Below are 20107 nucleotides of genomic sequence, written 5' to 3'. Positions count from 1 at the left end.
AAATGTCATACTTGCTGCTCATAATCAAAAGTATCCTGGATGCCAAAAATCATAGAAAGAATGACTTTATTATCAAACGCATATTTACACAAACACAAAGCACAGGTCTGATAGATAGGATTACAATTAATACACAGGGAGCTGCAGCTTTAGGAGGCACAAAAACACCAACAAAAAATTATTTACATGTGAACTGTTTTTTATTTTTTTTCAGATCATACCAGTCCTATTGGACCCCAAGGAAGACTATGTTTGATGTTTTAGTTTACTACTAGTACTTAATATGTTGCAAGCTGAATGTAACTACCGTACTTAGTTACATCAAAGGAGTTTAATAAGATTACTCTTTAAATATTACTGCTCTAAGACGAGAGTCATGACCACAAAAATCCAAACGCTGCAATCCAAAGTAAGATAGCAAGAATGACCAGATGATTGATAAAGAAATGCACAGTTCAAAAATTGGAAGAATTTGTGGAAAATTTTGGAAAAATATACGCAGCAGTGCTCTGAAAGACAGGAAGATCAGAGAGACTTAAAAAACAAAACAAATAGTGAGCAGCTTCTTGCTTTAAAACTTTTTGGTGTAAAAAAAAATAGGATGTTAGAATAAACCCTCAATTGAAAGTAATTGACTTTAGATTAAGCATGTAATAGAAATGTGATACCCAAACTTTGTAGAACAAATGTACATTGATTAAAGAGAAAGTCAATGTGATTTTTTTAAAGCAATATAAATAGAAAAACAGCAGGATTTAAAGATTTAGGAGAACAAGTTTAGGACATGATGAAGAATTAAGGTTTGCACCTTGTACATGAACACTTTAAACACTAGAGGGCAGTAGAGATTTACATTAACACAAAGGCAGCATAGGATTCCAATTTACTCTGTTTCTTTTATCATCCAACATTATGAAAAAGATTTTTGTAAACCAGTAAAGGTGAACTTAACTAAACCTATTTTAAATGTTGGGTTAAAAGAAGAGTGTTTTTCAAGTCAGCAAAAGCACTGACTGACGGTTCAACAAATTATTTGAAGAAACAGTTTGAATCTTTTCTTTCCTTCAAATTTTTAAATCCAGACAATTAAATTACAGCATCGGTTTTAATAAGAAAAATGCTACAATCAATCCCAGTTGAGGCTATTACAGCTTTGTAAAAAAGAAAACTGAGAAGAGACAAACTCAGACGTTCAGGCGTGAAGTCTGTGCGCTTCTAAACAGTTTTGTGAGTAATATGACAGGCTCTATGAGACTATGAGGTTTGTCTTTCCTTTGTCTATGTTAAAGTTAAGAGTATCCAGTTTAAGGTTGACTTGAGTGCATCAAAAGGCCTATTCAAAGTGAGATTTAATACAATTAGTCAAAAAAATGTCACAAACTGTGAACATAATAAACCAACTTCAGGTGTTGTGAATACCACAGCAGACAAACACGTCTTTGCATCACATTTCAGTTTTAGAATTTCATTACATCATTTATGTTAGCCCCCTCCCTGGTTTAACAGGTTTAATATATAAGTTCCTCCCCCACCCTCTAACTCTTCACCCCCTGTCTCTTCCTGCTTTTGTTTTTGTGCACGGCTACTAAAGTAAACAGACGGCACACAATAGCTCATTCCACAGACTCCACCTTAATTCAATCCTGCAGACAAGATCGGAGCCAAACCAGCAACAATGTGTGAAATCAGAGCCCTGCATGACTTCCACTGCTGGACACTTCATGATTAAGTGCACATTGTATTTTTCAGTGGTACATATTTTTGCACAGTTTGAAGTATTAGTCCCCACTTAGAGCAGTAAAAAAAACAACAACATCAAAACCTTCAATTGAAGACTCTTTTCCTCAGTAAGTCCCTGTTTGAAAATCTTGGTTCTTGCTGAAAAACACATGTGCTCTTCTGGGAAGCACACCAGTAAATAACATGTTTAAAGGACCGAAATGACAAAGTGGAGGAAGTGCAGCAGGATGTTTGTGTGAAACTGGCCTTTTTGCCGTTGTGGGAAATAGTTGTTTTGTCTCCCTTTTCCTATTTACGTAGACCTGGAGGAGATACAAACATAAAGAAAGAGAGGACAGGTGAAGCACACAAGCACACATCTCCATAGATGAACTGATTCAGGACATAACACCGTCTGATCAAGGAGATGAGAACGCCCTCCCGCCCATTTCAGGAGAAGCTGATTGAACTGTCAAAAATCTAATAAAATGCTCATTTCATGTGGGCAGAAAATTGCTACATGACATCTGTGATTTATTGTTATTAACCCCACAACCCCACTAAATTAATTAATCCCCTCTTGGAGAAAATGTTCCTAATTTTTGGAGCCATTTGTGGCATGGAATCCCAGCACAATTTCACAAAAGACAGATGGTCAAAAAGGTCTCTATTTTCCATAAAGAACGTAATTTATGCAACTGTAGGTGGTGATTTATTCACCACAAATTATATGTTTAAGCTCTCCAATAATCAAGGAACCTGTTTCTTTTTTTTGTTTTTACTCCGTCCGTGTCTGGTAACGTTACCGACTGAATCCTGTGCATATCTTAAACTTTTTTTTTAAAGACCCACTCCAATGAAAATCATGTTTATGGTGTTTTAACATATACTTGTCTTACTTTTTCTGAGGATGGAGGACATATATTTTTAAAAGATTAAGCTCAAATTGTCATTTTATAGTGTTTTTTTATTCAAATCTTTGAGAATCAGCAGCAGACGAAAAAAAATGCCATAGGAAAAAGAGCTTGTTTGTGACAGAAAATATGATAGGCGGGCCACTAGCTCCCTGCTTCCAGCTCTCAGGAACAGGGAGGGGAAAGGGGGTGGGGTTGCTTTACACCAGCGGTTCTGCCCATTACTCAGAGGCAAAGCCTAAAAAAAATGCATAATCTCAATTAAAAGTCCACTGGGAACACTTTGAGCATAGATCAAAAGATGATCGGAGTGGGTCTTTAAACTGTTTATCAAACACAACATAGAAAATGTCAAATATTTAAATGAACTTTTGTTCACAGTCCCTTTTCAACAGAGAGGAGACAAAGACACGTATACCTGCAGGAGATACTTACAAGTACATGGGTTTTAAAAGGAGATGGGATGATTTCTCATTGACATGGTAGAGTGGGAATGGTTCAAATCCACCAATAAAATCAACTGAAAATAAAGAGTTAAATGCATGACTTATGGAAAAAAAAAAAGAAAACACATACAATAAACATTCATAAAACTAAAAAGGGGAACGAAAATGGCTTGAATGAGTGGGAGGACATGCACAGCAGAAACATTTGAAAGGTAGTAAACTTTTCAAGAGTACATGAAAGTTGTTTTTTTAAAGTTAGTCAAAGCCCATAAAAGACAAAGGGAAATATATATCTGCCTATTGAACATTATCGTGCGCTTATTCGCCTGGAGTCATTGGAAAAGCTTAAGAACAGGTGACGGCCTGCCAGCTGTCAAAACAGCCTAAGCTTTTTTATCACTGAGAAACAGAGGCGACCTTCAGCCTCTCACCAGTCCTTTCTGTTTATTCTCTCACTTAGGAGTTCAGACAGTAGGCAGAGTGCACATGAGCACACGGCTGCCAAATAAAAACAAAAAAAGAGAAGGCTGCCAGGGATATTCTGAGAGAGACTGGAAGGTTTTTGAGGGGACAGAGAGGGGAGGACAGGCCGACAGGGTGTGTTGTGCCTGTCCAGGAGATTAAGCGGAGGCAGTTCATGTCAAAGTAGACAATGTGGGCAGAAGGTGTGAGCCTTTTGAACATACAATGGGGGAGAAAAGGAAAAGAAGAAGACTTAAACTAATTGAATGGGGACTTTTTTTTTTTAAAGGCTGTAAGCAAGCCAGGAATACAGAAAATGGGCTGATCCATTCTGGGAGCAATAGAGGAATTAGACAAACCAGTGGGGAGGATGAACATTAGAGGAGGAAAAGCTCAGCCGTTCACATCCTCTGACTGTGCCCAGTTTTCCTGATATTCACTCTTTTGTTTTCATTTTTGTATAAGATCCCCAGATTCATACACTTCTTTCTTTCACCACTTCTCAGGAAATGACTGTCTCAGTTAAATGACAACAATAACTCCCACTTAAAGCTCAGAAAGACTTCATAATTAGAAAATATATTCAAAGTATAAAACTTCAGTATGGTCAATTAAATAATAATAATATGCTTATTTAGGTTTCGAGCAGACAAATGAGAGAATTCTGTGCAGCAATTGAAGCGTTAATGAGAGTATCGATTCAAGCTATGTTCACACCATCCTCTGCAACAAGCGATTACCTCCAAAGAAAAGTCTATGTAAACGCACATAAATGCACGTTTCCACATCCAAAACTCTTGCGTTCACTTGTAGCTACGCATGTTTTAAGTCAGTTTTCGGGTTATACGTACAAAACGTGTGGCCACTGAACGCTCATTTAAAGTTAAACAAGTTTAACCTTCACCAATCAGGAACACAGATTTGGTAGTTATGTTTTTAATTAACAGACGTGCCAACCATTCAAAAATTGATCATGGAGGAAAAACTAATAATTTGGGGTGTGTGTCTGGCTGAAATGATATCACGCCACGTATGGGAATAGAACTGTAAAAGTAAAAGCCTGGAGCAAGATTTGCACCACTTTGACATTTTACAGCAAGCCTCTTTCAACTATACAAGTATGGTGAGGAAACAGCACAATCCTTTGTAGATTTAAACATTTTTATTATGTTTTGACATTCCATGAGATCAATTATAAAAATAAACTTGACAGTAGATCCACTAGTTTGTGATCGTGCATGATCATCACCATTTAATGATCTAACCAGGTAAGGTAGGGAGATCAGTTTTATCCAAGCAATAGGAAAAAAAGCCCTTTTCTCATTGTGTGGATCCATGCAAGAAATGAAAGGTATATAAATCTGTAATTAAGGCATCCATGTGTTACCAGAAGCAACGTGAGATGGTTAGGATTCAGTTCAAGTGGAAAAAGCTTGAAATGAGCAGACCAATGCTGGTTTGTCTGAGAAACAAAGAAAAAAAGAGAAAGAAAACAAGAACATCGTGCAGTATAGAAAAGAGCCACACTAGAAAATGGAAACAGGACAGACGGTGACAGAGAAAAAGGGGAGACAGATAGCAGAAAGCCCCCCTAACTGTGTGTCATTTTCCTATGGAAGTTTTCCTGTAGCATAATTAAAAATAAAAGTCAAAACCAGAAATGCTTTTGCATTTTCAAAATGAAGCTGCATCTGTTGACTCAAAATTAGAAAGAAAAAGCAATCCGCCAAACTGCTTTTTCCTTTTCTTCTTCAACACCGCTTATTCTGTCACTTAATTAAAATGATAAAGAAAATGGTATTTGACATTTCATTTTCAAAAAGTTCTCTAATAAATGTGTAGCAAAATTCAGTTAGAAATATCTAATTTGATCATTAAATTGGATTAACAGAAGTGCTTTTTCATTTTCACAATGTAACTGCATCAAATGACTCAAAAATAAAATTACATGTCACTCCTTTAAAATGCTTTTTCATTTTCTTCTTTAACATCACGCATTCTGTGACATAATTAAAGCGAAAATGCAAAGAGGGGATTGCATTTTCGTTTTCAAATTCACCCTGCAAAAAGTGTAGCAAAATTCAATACCAGTGAACATTTCCAGAGGGAGGCGGGGCGATGACGTCAGTGCTCACTCGTTGTGGCTACATGCTCTGCGCGAGCTAATCAGGTCTGATCAGTGCAGCAGGAGTCTTCGTGTTTGTGTGAAGTGAAGGGTGCTTTGTAACGTTCAACGCTCCGGAGGACGATTCAGACCTCAGTCCGTCTGACCGTGTCTCCTGGGAGAACTGAGTCTCTGAGCAGAGGAGTAGCTTTGAGGCGGCTTTTGAAGGCGGAAGTGCCGCTTTGGGCAGTCCTGAGAAACCATGGAATCATGTGAATTTTTGTTTCCCATCGTGTCCAGACAAAATAAAAGCTGAAGTTTTTCCCACATATTTACAGCCAAGATGCACATTGTGGCATTATGTCCACAGTACGGACTTTAAATGCATCACAAGCTAAATGTTGTTGTTGGCAGGTATTAGCCTGATCCTAAACCTGAATCTTATGCTATTTTTATCGAAACAATAATTATAAATCTGGTTTTAATTTTTTCCCTCTCGGGTTAATGCAGAACAGCAAGCTTTCAAACTCGGTCAGAGAGGGAGATGGAAAACCGCAGTGGCCGACATGCCTGGAAGCTGAAGCAGAGACTTCTCTGGGATGAACTAGAACATGGAAACATGATTACAATGAATGTGGAAGTAGAACTCTTTAAAACAAATAAAGCTGATCTCTCAATAATCTCTGTGTCTTCCATGCATTATAAGTGAGATAGTGAGTGACACAGATAGTGAGTGAGATAATGAGTGACGCTGTGTAGCTAATGTTTTAGCTACCGGCTAAAAACATTAGCTGGTTAGCTGGTAGCTCCTCCCACACTCGGCCTGGTGCGTTCATGGAGCTCCTGTACATAGAATCTTCGCAGAACTCCAACATCCACACAGTCCAGTAATATATCTTCATGAGAAAATAAGAACTGCCAAACCGACCCTGAAATCACCTAAATTATGCCTACTCCCCTAAAGCCATTTTTACCCACAAATTTAGAACCAAAACCTCCCAATCCAGCAACACTGCCGGGAGGGCAAAGACTGCACTGACGTCATCGCCCCGCCTCCCCCTTGAAATGCGCACTGGGATTGAGTTTTGCTACACTTTTTGCAGGGTGAATTTGAAAATGAAAATGCAATCCCCTCTTTGCATTTTCGCTTTAAATATGTCACAGAATGCGTGATGATAAAGAATGATCAAATTAGATATTTCTAACTGAATTTTGCTACACATTTACTAGAGAACCTTTTGAAAATGAAATGTCAAACACCGTTTTTTTAAAATCATTTTAAATAAGTGACAGATTAAGGAATGTTGAAGAAGAAAAAGAAAAAACGTTTTGGCGGATTGCTTTTTCTTTCTAATTTTGAGTCAACAAATGCAGCTTCATTTTGAAAATGCACAAGCATTTCTGGTATTGAATTTTATTTTTAATTATGCTCCAGAAAAACCTCCACATTTTCCTGCTGTGTTGTGCTGTGGGAATTCTTCCATTGTGATGAAGTGTGAAACTTTGTTCCACCTCTGTCCAGCTTTACATCCATGTTAGGTACTGAGATAGATGACTCGTGCACTAAGTGAACATTGGATGAGTTACAGGGGTGCAGTCAGCACAACGTTTGAGTGCTGTAATGTCTCAAAACAGCAGCAGTGTAGCAAACATTTAAAAAAGTTGAATTATGAATAATTTGACATGATGCAGTTTTGAGCAGATCTCTTGCTAAGAAAAGTTAAAATTTCCCAAAACTGCCATGAAAAATTCCTTGTCACAGTAAGAAGAGGACTATAGCAGAACAGCAGAAGTTAGTTTTTAAGAATCAACTCCCACTCGATGCATCTCCTTTAGACATGCAACATTAAAGTTTTTAGGGCTATTTGGAGAAGATTTAACTTTTGTTTGGCGCTCAATATTTCCAATAAATCATGTAATTCATACTTTTACTGCTCTTCACACCATCTATTGTAGTTTCTGCAAAAGCCTCAACTAGAAACACCCTTTCATGTATTGCTGATAAACACGAACATGGACATTTATTTTAATTATACTATAATTCTTTAATGTCATGATTTCAGTTTGCTGACCAACTTTTTTATTTGAGTGGAAATAGGTTCAGTTTCATTCATGAAATACTTTTGAGATTGTTTTCCCCGCAAGTAGGGTAAGAATATCAGATAAAAAAGCTCAAATATTTCTAGATTTGCCTCTTCTTGAGGTCAAGTATGAACTCAATAACTTCTATAAACATCTAAAAAGTTGATTTGTTTTTCAGTGCGGGTTCTCTGCAGGGGCATCGTTCACACGGTCAGCTGTTGTCACTTGGCAACAGCAAAATACCGCCGGAGAAGCAAGTTGAGATTGAAGGAGAGCATGAAGAGACTGGAGCTTGTAGGACTCTTAAAGAGTTTTTAAGATGTTGCCTCTGCCCTCTTCTACGGAGTCAGCTGCTTGAGGGGGCGGACACTCTAATGAAACCAGGAAGAGGACTGAAAAACTGATGCAGAAACCCAGCTCTGTTTTGGGATGTCCCTTAGAGTCTGTGACTGTAGTGGGTGAGAGGGGGATGCTACGGAAACTAAGATCCATCATGGATGATCCCCTTCATCCCCTGCAAGACACCGTTGATGCACCAAGGAGCTTCTTCAGTCAGATACTGAAACACCTCTCTGCAGAAAGGAGTGCTTTCACAGATCTTTTCTTCCTGTCAGCTATTAGACTCTACAACACCTCATTGACACCGGAAAATAATAATTGTTATTCATTTTTAAAGTGTATTTTTTGTGTTATTTATTTTATATCTGCTGTTCTTAATAGAGCTATGGTAAAAAGATAATTTCCTCTTTGTGGGATCAATAAAGTTTATTCTATTCTAACAATTCACACTATAGCCTTTGCCTATCACTCCTGTACAGTTCAAGATTGACCTGACCATCTTTTTCTTCCTAACTTGATTCATCCGTCCATCCAACAGCTGTGGAGGATTTTCCACAGATGTGACTCAGCATCGAGGACAGCAGCATAATTAGCTGACAAGCTAAAGTGAGCTTATCCTGGTGCTATAGCAAGCTAATTCCATGACCTACTTTGCAAAGAGGATTTTCCCCACCACTCACTTTGTCGGTGAGTCTGCCTGCTGCTGATAACTGCATGACAAACTCATGCACACAAACGCACACTAAATTCTACTCTCAAACGGGGAGTCGGCCATAGCCATCTAAACAGACACAAAGACAAGTACAGGTATGAATGAGTGCGCATAGACTGAAGAGAGACGAAGAGGCCACACACAGACATGTGGAAACGCTTTTTTGTTCTGTTGTTCCACGATAAGTACACATTTTTTGCAAGTGCAGAAATATCTCAGGAATTTTTTGTTGAAATAATGATGAACACGTGGAATAAATGAATGCCTAACATGCACACAACATGTTTTGAGAATTAAATATTAGTGTCTGAAATGTTACTATTAACAACATAAAGGTGATGGGATGTCTCTTGACATTATATTCAGCGTATTTTCCACATGATAAATTGCTCCTGAGTATAATTGGCTAAACAATGAAAAAACATTACTTACTCTGAAAAACACATTCTATTCTTAAAAAAAAACCTCAAATCCAATTCAACATTCTCTATGGAGATTTCCATGATGGTTAACTCTTGTTTTATGGTCAAGCAATGATAAAAAACAATGAAAAAAAGTTTTTAGAAAGTTTTTTCTATTGCTCATTGCTTCAAGTGACTAATAAATGCAATCATCCATCCATCCATTTTCTTCTGCTCATCCGCGACCGGGTTGCAGGTGCAGCAGTCTAAGCAAAGATGCTTCCCTCTCCCCAGCCACTTCTTCCAGCTCCTCTGGGGGAACCCAGAAGCGTTCCTAGGCCAGCTAAGAGACGTAGTCTCTCCAGTGTGTCCTGGATCTTCCCCAGGCCCCCCCCAGTGAAATATATCTGGAAGACTTCCCCATGGTGGCGTCCAGGGGCCATCCGAACCACATGCCTGAGCCACCTCCTGAGCCACATGCTGGCTCCTCTCGATGTGGAGGAGCAGCGGCTCTACTCAGAACTTTCCGCGGATGACTGAGCTTCTCACCCTCTCTCTTGGGAAGTCCCCAGCCACCCTTCGGAGGAAGCACATTTCAGCCGCTTATATTCAGGACTTCGTTCTTTCAGTCATGACCCAGAGCTGATGACCATAGATGAGGATTTGAGCGAAGATTGACCGGTAAATTAAGAGCTTTGCTTTTTGGCTCAGCTCTCTCTTCACCACCATGGACCGGTATAGCGACCGCATAACAGTGGATGCCGCACCAATCCGCCTGTCGATCTCATGTTCCTTCCCCCACTCGTGAACAAGACCCCAGGGTATTTAAGCTCCTCCACCTGGGGCAGGAGCAAACAATCAATATTTTAAAAAATATTTTTAAAAATGGCTGAGCGAGCCGTTGAAGTGTTAAGCATTCAAATGATCAAGTCTTGTATTCTCGTTTTTTACTGTGATGAAACCATTCATCCATTGTTTTTTCTATTTTCTTTTTCCATCTTTCAGCTCTTTCTGAGGCATCACTTTCACCTCTCCTCACTCACTGGGTTGGAACCAGCTGTGAAAGTTATTGACCAGCAAGGTGCTTAATGAGGCTGATGAAACAAGTGGCAGGATGCCTCTAACTTTTCACCAACACACCTCGTTTACATTTGGGAGGAATAGAACAAAAACACTGATAGACACGGACAGGATTTCCTTTTAAATGCACTAAAACTATATCCTCATATATTCAGGCGTTTAAAAGATGAGGCAAACAAGAAAGCTGTTTAAAGACAGGCTGAGGCAGACGAGGAGCTCAGTTTAGGGATTTGCTTTAATGTACACATCAAATGAGAGGAGAAAAAGGCCCAGGCTTGTCTTTGTGCTGAGTGTGATTGTGTGTGTGTGCACGTTGTTGCACCTGTGTCTGGATGGATACAAATATGTGTGCACCAGCAGCCAGGCCTGATTATAATAACAAAGAGCTAGCTCTCCCCGGATCAGAGAAGGAATTGCAGGATAATTAAAACCAATACTAACCACACCGTGTGTTGTTTTCCTTTATTTTTGTTGATTTTATGAGAGGCGGATAATTAAAAGAAATCCCAATCAAATGGTTGTTGGTATTTTTGTTTACGAAGTAGAAATGAGGATAAGAAAAACATTGTGGATGGGATTGTCTTTCTCCAGACGACTAACATGGTGTTGCTTTACTGGTGGCTGATTTGTGAACATTAAAGGTGAAGGATAAACCCATAAGGTGACCATCAAAGTGATGCAAAAACCTTTGTAATACAAAAAGAAAGCAAAAAAAGAAAACTTCTAAAAACTGCAAAGACTGGCCACTTTATCAGGCACACCTGTCCAACACTCCTTTATGCAAATTTCTAATCAGCCAATCACACGGCAGCAACTTAATGCATTCAGGCATGTAGACATGGTTAAGACAATTTGCTGCAATTTAAACCGAGCGTCAGAATTTGGAAGAAAGGTGATTGAAGTGACTTTGAACATGGTTGCTGGTGCCAGACGGGCTGGATTTCAGAAGTTGCTGATCTACTAGGATTTTCATGCACAACCATTTCTAGAGTTTACAGAGAATGGTCCGATAAACACAAAGTATACAATGCGGCAGTTCTGTGGGCAGAAATGTCTTGTTAATGCCAGAGATCAGAGAATGGCCAGACTGGATCCAGCTGATAGAAATGTTACAGAAAGGCAACAGAAGTCTGCAGAAGAGCACCTCTGAACGCAAAACATGTCCAACCTTGAAGCAGATGAGTTACAGGTGCTGTAGCTACAGCAGCTACAACACCTGTCAGTTACGAACAGGAAACTGAGGCTATAATTCACACAGGCTCACCAAAATGGGGCTATAGAAGACTGGCCTGAGGCTCCATTTCTGCTGCAACATTCGGATGGTAGGCTTACAATTTAGTGTCTACAACATGAAAGCATTGATCCATCCTCTTGTATCAACAGTTCAGGCTACTGGTGGTGGTGTAATGGTGTGGGGGATATAATGTTGACACACTTTGGGCCCCTTAGTACCAAATGAGCATGGTTACTGTACTCAATTGACCTCTACAGTTACCAAATCTCAACCCAATAGAGCACCTTTTGGATGTGCAGCTGGCAAATCTGCAGCAACTATGTGATGCTATCATGTCAATATGGACCAAACTCTCTGAGGAATGTTTACAGTACCTTGTGAAATCTATGATACAAAAGATCACAGCAGTTCTAAAAGCAAAACGGAGTCCAACCAGGTACTAGCAAGGCGGACCTAGTAAAGTGACCGTGAGTGTATGTTTTCCTTGTCTTGACTTAAAGTGAAGCTTTCAGACTCTAACTACACCAGCTAGACAGATTTTCTTATAGATGCTCTTTAAAAAGTACTCCCTCTCACGCATGCAGGAAAAGGAGCACAGCTTAACCGGTGAAACTCTAATCACATATTTATTATGACAACTGACTCCTGCGATCAAACGCTGACCTCCTGGAGGACTCTTGCTCTTGCCCATAAGCTCACAGCAGCTCTGTTATGTTTCACAAGTGTCTGCCTGAGGTTTCTCTGTCCCTCACATGACTCATTTTGCAGTTTCCTCTGCTGTCTTTTCCCACAATCTTCCAACACCCTCAGACTGTTAATGCATGACAGGGCAAGAAGGAAGGTAAAGCCTTGCCCCCCTTACCCGACTCCATGCTAAAAGGACTAAAACAGACCAACCACAGCCTGCAGGGAGAGCTGCTAACAAACAGGAAAATCAAAGTAGAGCTCTGAAAGAGAATTGGTTCTGAACAAGAGGACAGTGGAGGTATGGTCATGGAGTGTAAAAACATTAAAATTCAAAAGAAGCTAAGAAACATGCAGCTGGAGTGTTAATACAACAGAAGAAAATGGTGTAAAGCAAAAGTCTGATTGCATTCATGGAGGTTTAAGGATCACAGAACGTGAGGAGAAGAGATGAAATAATTACTTCATATGTTAAAGAGAAAAAAAAGAGAATGGGTTGAAAGAGTTGATGAGAGGGAACACACAGATCCGATGGCATTAAAGATAAAAAAGTGAACGGGTTCAGCTGGGAGACAGGAGAAAAAGGTGAGGTGTGATGGGATAAGAGGGATGTGAAGAACGATGTAGCTCCCTTCTTCTCGGCTCATAGATTTTTGTTTCTGTTAAGAGGATCTGGGTGTGATTCACTCTTATCTCTAAAGTGTCTTTTAGGGAATGTGAGCATGTCTGTTGAGATGTTACTCACAGCTGTCCTCCTCCTCGGTCATTGCGCTGACGACGTAGCAGGCGTAGACAAAACCCAGAAGCTGTGAGCACAAAAACAATACACACAAGTTAGACTGAGCACATGCAGCAGGTCTACTCATGGTGAAAATAAAGATATTCATTTTCTGTCAGAAGAAGAACCTTCTTCTAATCAACCCTACCTTTAACTGTCAACATTACAGGTTACACAAATGTTTTAAAAGATATCAAAATGTACTCACATAATAGTGTGTGTTTCAAGGTTTCAATAATTTACCAGCTATGTAGCATGTAGTATGCATTATTATTATTATTATTATTATTATAACGTTGACAAGCAGACTTCGTTATGCCATCGGAGTTTATCTATCACATGCAATGGAAGGTGCGGTCTAAGGAAATAACCTTCTTATAAAATTTCAAAATCTAAATCCTGGCGTAGACATAATCAAATTTTTTCTCCACAGGAATTGCACATTTTAAAAAAAGTTTAAATTTAGAAATGGAGCATGTGTGAAAGCAATTATTTTTAGGGCCTTGTAAAGTGCTCAAAATTACAGACTGGAGGCAATGAGAAGGGAATCAACAAGTGATTGGAGGCCGCGCCAAGATAGAAAAGGATGTAACATGGCTGCCACTTAAAAAGGTTGAAACCAAAATGTAGAAACAGCTGAAGATGTTTTTCAGATGTTTGCAGCTTTTTCGAAATACCAGAGTTTGGTAAAGTCTACCTCTGCCAAGATGGTGACATCCAGGAAGCTCAAAAACAGAATCCAATGGATCACATGACCACACATTCTTCCCATCTTTGTTTACTGCAACAAGAAGGCTGAGCAAGCTTCCTCAGCTTGTTTTTTTTTAATGCATTAATTTTAAGTCTTATTTGTTAATAAGATAAGTAATTTAATAACAAACCGTTTAGTAGTTTTGCTTCTGTTTATGTATTTAACAGTTTAACAGCTGGTGTAAAGGTTGGAAGTACCAGTTTGTCCATGAAGCTGCTTTTGTAATGAAGTGCTATAGAAAGTGGCAGAGTAAGAAAATGTGAGGGCAAACCCTGCCTGTGGCACTAGCAGATGGCTGCCATTGACTCAGAGACGGTGAGTCTCTCCATCCAGTCATTCATCGTTTGGCACTCTGCCACACCAATTAAAACAGCAGCGGGCTGGCTGGCCACCTCAGACACTGAGCTAATAAACACAAAACCCAACGGGATAATGATTGTACAGCATCTAACGCCACATTTCTTCAGCCCACAACTTGGCACACCAAATGTTATCAAGCAATAAACGAAACAAAGAGTAAATGGACTGCCTCCTCTGTAATTTAAGTTCCAGTTCACTCTGTCAGGACAATGTTGCTTCATTTTATGCAGATTAAGTGTTTATGTCTGAAATCCCAATGTCTATTCTGCTCCGTTTCCACTGGTCCAATATCTAATAGCCTGTTTCACCCCATCAATTACACAGGCGGTAAAATGGAGGTGGATTAGCATATGAATAAAGCCAATGTCAAACACAAGATGGTGTTAACAGCAGGGACACGCCATGTTTTGCATCTGCATTGTGCCTTTGTGAGTCTCGATGCTTGTTTTTCCCTGGAATGTGTGCCGACATGTGTAATTTTTCTTGTTCATGAACACTCTTCTGTGTAACAATTCTGAAGAAGTCTTAGGTTAAGTCAAACATTTTGTGATTGAATGGAGAGCAATGGATAAAAGAAAAAAAAATATTCAAAGTCAAGTTATGAGCAAAGGTGAGATGGTCTTTATCCAACTGCTTCGCACCAGGTATATTTGTCTAATTTCTAGTCAAAACACTGCGTTACACTTCATATATAACACATCTGTTGAAAAAATATACATATAAATTATTTTTCATTCCTTCAAAGAAAGTTTCCCCTTTAAATGTCTTGAATAAAACAAAAGACCAGAGCACCACATAGTCCTAACAGTGTCAAGGACAAATGCCTCCTTTTACGGGGTCACCATAGACCCTGGAGTTGTCAGTTTAACCACACTTCCATGTTAAATGCAGTCACACTTCTGGACAGAATTGAGGGTTGCAAGAATCCAAGGACACACAGTTTCCCAGCAGGAGAACGGACAAGTGTTTTTTGGTTAACTACTTTAAATCATAGCCTGGTATCAATGATGGTTTTGAGAACATTATGAGGTTTGACTTTACTGAAGCTGACTTTGTATTGTTGATGTGAGCCTAGAGGTTGATGGCTGTTGAATTGTATTAAGGCTGTAGCAAGCATGTCCAAAGTCCGGCCTGTGGGCAAAATTCAATTCAATTCAATTCAATTTTATTTGTATAGCCCAAAATCACAACAACAGTCGTCTCGATGGGCTTCGAAGTAAAACAGCTCTCTTTCAAATTTCCACCAGTCCGCAGGCTCCTGTCATAAAATCAATAATATGCCACCCCAAGCACTTTCTAAGAACTACAATTTCTTGATTGTGATTGGCTAAATTGATGTGGATACTTGACCTTCAGAGCCTTAAGGGCCAAATGAAAAGAACAGATGTATTTGTTCCTCTGATCAAAACCACAGTAGTTTGTATTTTTGAATATAACTACTTGTTATTTGTTTTTGTTCCCATTATTTAAATTTAGTAGTTTACAGTGAGCTTTAATTAATGAATATGTAACAGAAACTTTTTAAAATGTATTTCTGTTCTGTGTGGAGAAATGTGCTTTAAAATCCTCAAGTCTTTCAAAGTCCAAAATCCCTATTCACTCTGCATTCTTGGCCTGCTGGCAAGACCTCTCTGTTTTCTTTCATTTTTCTCTTCTTTTTGGTGAATTCATTACTTTTTTCCAAGAGATTTTCATTTCTTGCTTTCATGCTTCATCAGTCTTTTATATAAATGTATTCCTTTTCATCCAGCTCTCTTCTTTATAATCCTACCTGCCAGAAATTTAAATTGTAAGAGTAATAAATAGAAAGAAGGGTAAAGCATTCCTGCAATGCTGGTTGAGAGGTGTGATCAAAAGGAGATGGCCATTTAAACCAGACCATCACAGTTAAAAACCATATTTAAGGTTACATTTGTCTCCTTACTTTCTCATTATCATGCCCAGTTTAACTTCACTATGTCATTGTGATCATATCAACAACCCATGAATGCATTGAGCTACTTTTATGTAATTGGTTGATAAGTCAGCTGTATCAATAAGCAGTTAAACAGATGTCATAACACATTTCTGATGTTTCGTTTTCACTAGTTATCTAAAACTGAACTGACACATGCTTTGCAGTGTTAGCATCAAACCAGCATTCTGTTTTTGCAGAGATTGTATGCAAATAGTTTTAGAAAATCCCATTTGATGTGGTTGAGAAGCTCTTAGTGTACCAATTGATTATGGTAATAGCTTTACTACTAAGAGCTGACCTCAGAAAAAATTTCTGTCCACCTTCAGGGACTGTTCTCCAGACTTTTTCTCACTCTCCTTTTGCTAACTACTGACAGCTGAAAAAGTTATGTCATGCACAAAGAACAAACAGGATCAGAGAAGGATCCACTTGATGATGCTTGGCTGGAAGAGGGGAAATATAGGCCAGTGTTCTTAATAGCAAGTGACAATTCAACCAATGTGGAATTTTAAACTGAAGTAGAGATACTTAAGTGCCACAGTCTCACATGGTCACTCACTGACACCCTCCCCAAACATGGTTTTCAGGAATATTTCAGAAATGACTGTCATTTTTATTGATCTGATAATAGCGGTACATGTTTTTTTTCCTAATACTTTCCCAATAAATTAAAGTCTTCATGTTACCAAGAAAACTTTGTTGGCTTTTTATTACCTTTTTTGTTTAATAATTTAATTTATATGTCAAAAAGTATCTATCTAGTAATAGAGGACATTTGTGTCACGTTTGTAGTTCTTTCCAAAAATAATGAGGCCCAAAAGGAGTTAAACTCTCAGGTCTGGAGGGATGGCTCCTGAGCTGGAGAAACAGAGATTCTTGCATTAACATAAGCTAATGAAGGTCAGGTTTATGCAGACATTGCTGGTTGAAAAAACTCAGTTTTTACAATGCACGGTGAGTAATAAGCATCAGTCCCGGGGCATGTAACTGCAGTTTACATTATAAGTGAACATTTTCATTTCTCTTACATACTTTCTTTCGTAACATTTATTTTACGAGTGTTACAGCCCTGGCGATATGGCTGTGTTCCTGGTGTCTGCCCCATTTCTCCTCCTCCTGCACAGGTGCAGGTGTTTGGAAACCAGGGGACGGATGTAAAAGATCCACCTCTATAGGAGGACTCATCCTCTGGTTTTCCTGCTACAGCCAGATTCTCCACTGCAGCTCTGGGGTCCTCAGCTACTTCCCGGCAGCGCTCATCTGTTTGGATCTTTTTGTTTCCCCCATTTTACAAACATACACTTCATTCCCAGACACACATGCAACACCACATCTTCATGCTTTGTTTTTTGGGTTGTTTAAGTATATTAAAAGTACTTTGAGGGCTTTCGTTTCCCTTCTCATTTGTTAGAGTCCAGAGCCAATCGTAACAACAAGTCAAAGCTTTCCAGCATTCAGCAGTTCAAAAGAGAACAACTGTAATTTCAAATCTTATTAATATTCATTCCAACTTAAAATATCTCCTGCAAACAGTAACATACATTTCCATAAACAGAACATATCGTTTAGAGAAGCAATCATTTTTGTGACACCTTTCCTTTGTTTCCCGTTAAATAATGAGGACTCAGTCTAGAGTTAAATGTCCTAAATGTGTGAGAGTATGCAGTGACAGCTTTCAGAGTCGGTCTAAAGGCTAATTAACACACTATTGATTGTGGCTCACCGTCTGGAGAAAGTGACTGCATGTAGGAGAGTGAGAGTATTACTCAGGTAAAAATGGTGCATCATGTGGGAAATGTGATGAGGGTGGGGGCTCGGAAAGGTGGTGCAACGGTCCTGCAGGGTAATTACACACAGCAGTCAACAAAGAGGTCAACATCTCTGCTGAAAATTAGAGGTACGAGTTTTGAGTTCAGACAGCTGCATGTTTAATGGCAGCTGATAATGAGGTAGGAACTGCACTGAGACCTCATTGTATTTTTGTTCCGCTCTTCCCCAACTAAATTCAAGAGGAACAGCCAAGCGCACATCTGGTTGGAGGTCCAATAAGGCATTTACATCTACCAGATCAAGCAGTCATACATTATTGTAACTCCAAATCTGAATAAGCAAAAAAAGCTTGTTTTACATGTGAAGTGGCAAAAGATTAATCTTGAAGCCTGACTTTTTGACATAGAGGTAAGTATATACTACACACAATATTACAGTATATAGTAGGGGTGTACCGATCTCTATTCGGTTCGGTTCAGAATTCCATAGTGCTCGGTACTGCTAACAAATCTGCCTTATATGAATTGCTATTTTATGAACTATATTATTATAGTGAGTATATTATTATAGTTATTAAATGTTATTTGTGTGAGTTTGTGTGTGTTTTGATGCCGGACACCTGAATTTCTCCCTTGGGAGATTAATAGAGTTTTTATCTATCTATCTGTCTGTCCATCCGTACGTCTCTCTTTGTCTGTCTGTCTGTCTGTCTGTCTGTCTGTCTGTCTGTCTGTCTGTCTGTCTGTCTGTCTGTCTGTCTGTCTGTCTGTCTGTCTATTTTTGGTGTTTTTTCGGTACAAAAAACTAAGGCAGAAAAAAATTACTTGCAAAATGCATTTATTGTTTTCACATAACAATAAATAAAATTGACCAATGTAGGTGATCTGCTTTTTAAAATAAGAAAAACTATTAGCTGCCAGGTACCAAAAACTTTGGATACTTAACACTGGCCTGAAAAAATCCTTTTAACTTGCACTTTTTTTTTCTTGTAGACCCGATTGTTACAGCCGGGTGATGCTGTTTTAAATTCGTTAACAGATTAGATGTGTTAACTGTGGCATACTCTACCTTTGTGTACCAATGTCAGCACACAGCATTGGACTTATCCAATTGTCTTTTCCCTTCATGGTTGCTGACAACAAAGCCGAAGTGTTCCCACACAAGAGAGCATAAGTAGGTGCCCCCTACTCCACACGGGTGGAGTAAGGGGCAAGGACAGTCAACGCAGCTAGTTAACTGGCGGCTCGGCTCTCGATTCCCTGCAATGAGTGACAAAGCAGCTGGGTCTGTACAATGCATATGTGGGATAAAAAAGAAAAAAGTACCAAAACGTTACAGAAGTGAACCGAACCGAAACTGGAGAACCGAAACAGTTCGGTTCAACTATGTGTATCGTTACACCCCTAGTATATAGAATAGAACCGGTTCAGAGAACAATCTCTTCAATTCAGTTCACTTATAATTCCATTTTTTGGAACAGTCGTCTCGATGGGCTTTGTCCATCGATATGTCTAAATATAAAGCTGTTTAAGAACAAATATATAAATATGATTATTGATGGCTGTGTACATAAACATAAATAAACTGATATATTGGTAAATATTTATGAATATTAATTTGAATTTTATCTGGATGCACATGGGTGTGTTGAGGAATAAGATTTAAATGGAACCAAATGAGTATTTAAACATGACAAGTCGTGAGTCGTGTATTTCCATGTGTTTGTTTCTATGTGTATCTTTATCTATATGTGAAGTTATATGTGCGTATATGGTTATTTGAAGCTGTATGTGTACTTTTTATGCTACATTCACATCGGGCTCAGAAACATTTGATCTCGCATTTCAGTGACAACTAACAGTAAAACATTCTATGTAAACGTACATATGCATGTTTTGGGCTTCTACGTTCAAACTCGCATTCACGCGTAGGTAAATATGTTTTTAAGTCAATTTTGGGCTCTGTGTAAAAAATGTTCGGCCACTGAATGCACATTGAAAGTTAAACCAGTTGGACTTTGAACAATCAGGGACTTGGATTTGGTAGAAGTGTATGGGTAGTGTTCTTTTTTAAAACACGGAAAACATGGAAACACAGAAATTGTTTAAAAAGGGATCATGAAGGTGGTTGAACCTGCATCCCATGCCCAGTGTGTACGTAGCATTAGTGAGGAAAAAGATTGTGGGTGCACTGGGTGAGGTAATAGAATTGATCTAGGCAGGAATGGGGGTGAGAAACTATTAGGCTTTTCCTTCTACTCACTCTCTTTTGAATATTTGTTGTATTTTTTTATCTTGCACTATTTTTCAAAAGT

The 20107-nt window shown here is 38.8% G+C and overlaps 1 protein-coding gene across 2 annotated transcripts in view; it reads right to left on the bottom strand.

Moving 5' to 3' along the window:
• Nucleotides 1-49: 49 nt before the first annotated feature.
• The window catches only part of LOC101163658 (sodium/potassium transporting ATPase interacting 4), a 47304-nt gene continuing 27246 nt past the window's right edge, over nt 50-20107 (bottom strand). The window contains exons 5-7 of one of the 2 annotated variants that reach the window (XM_023956673.1): nt 12923-12983; nt 3069-3153; nt 50-2042 (exon numbers count right to left, since the gene is read on the bottom strand). In XM_023956673.1, the coding sequence (XP_023812441.1) occupies nt 2033-2042; nt 3069-3153; nt 12923-12983 (156 nt within the window). In that variant the 3' untranslated portion in view covers nt 50-2032. The remainder of the gene's footprint in view (nt 2043-3068; nt 3154-12922; nt 12984-20107) is intronic. The other variant, XM_023956674.1, reaches the window with a different exon arrangement.

The sequence above is a fragment of the Oryzias latipes genome, chromosome 7, assembly GCF_002234675.1.
Source record: "Oryzias latipes chromosome 7, ASM223467v1".
In the NCBI taxonomy this organism is placed as follows: Eukaryota; Metazoa; Chordata; class Actinopteri; order Beloniformes; family Adrianichthyidae; genus Oryzias; species Oryzias latipes.
This window is presented reverse-complemented; position numbering and strand designations above follow the sequence as displayed.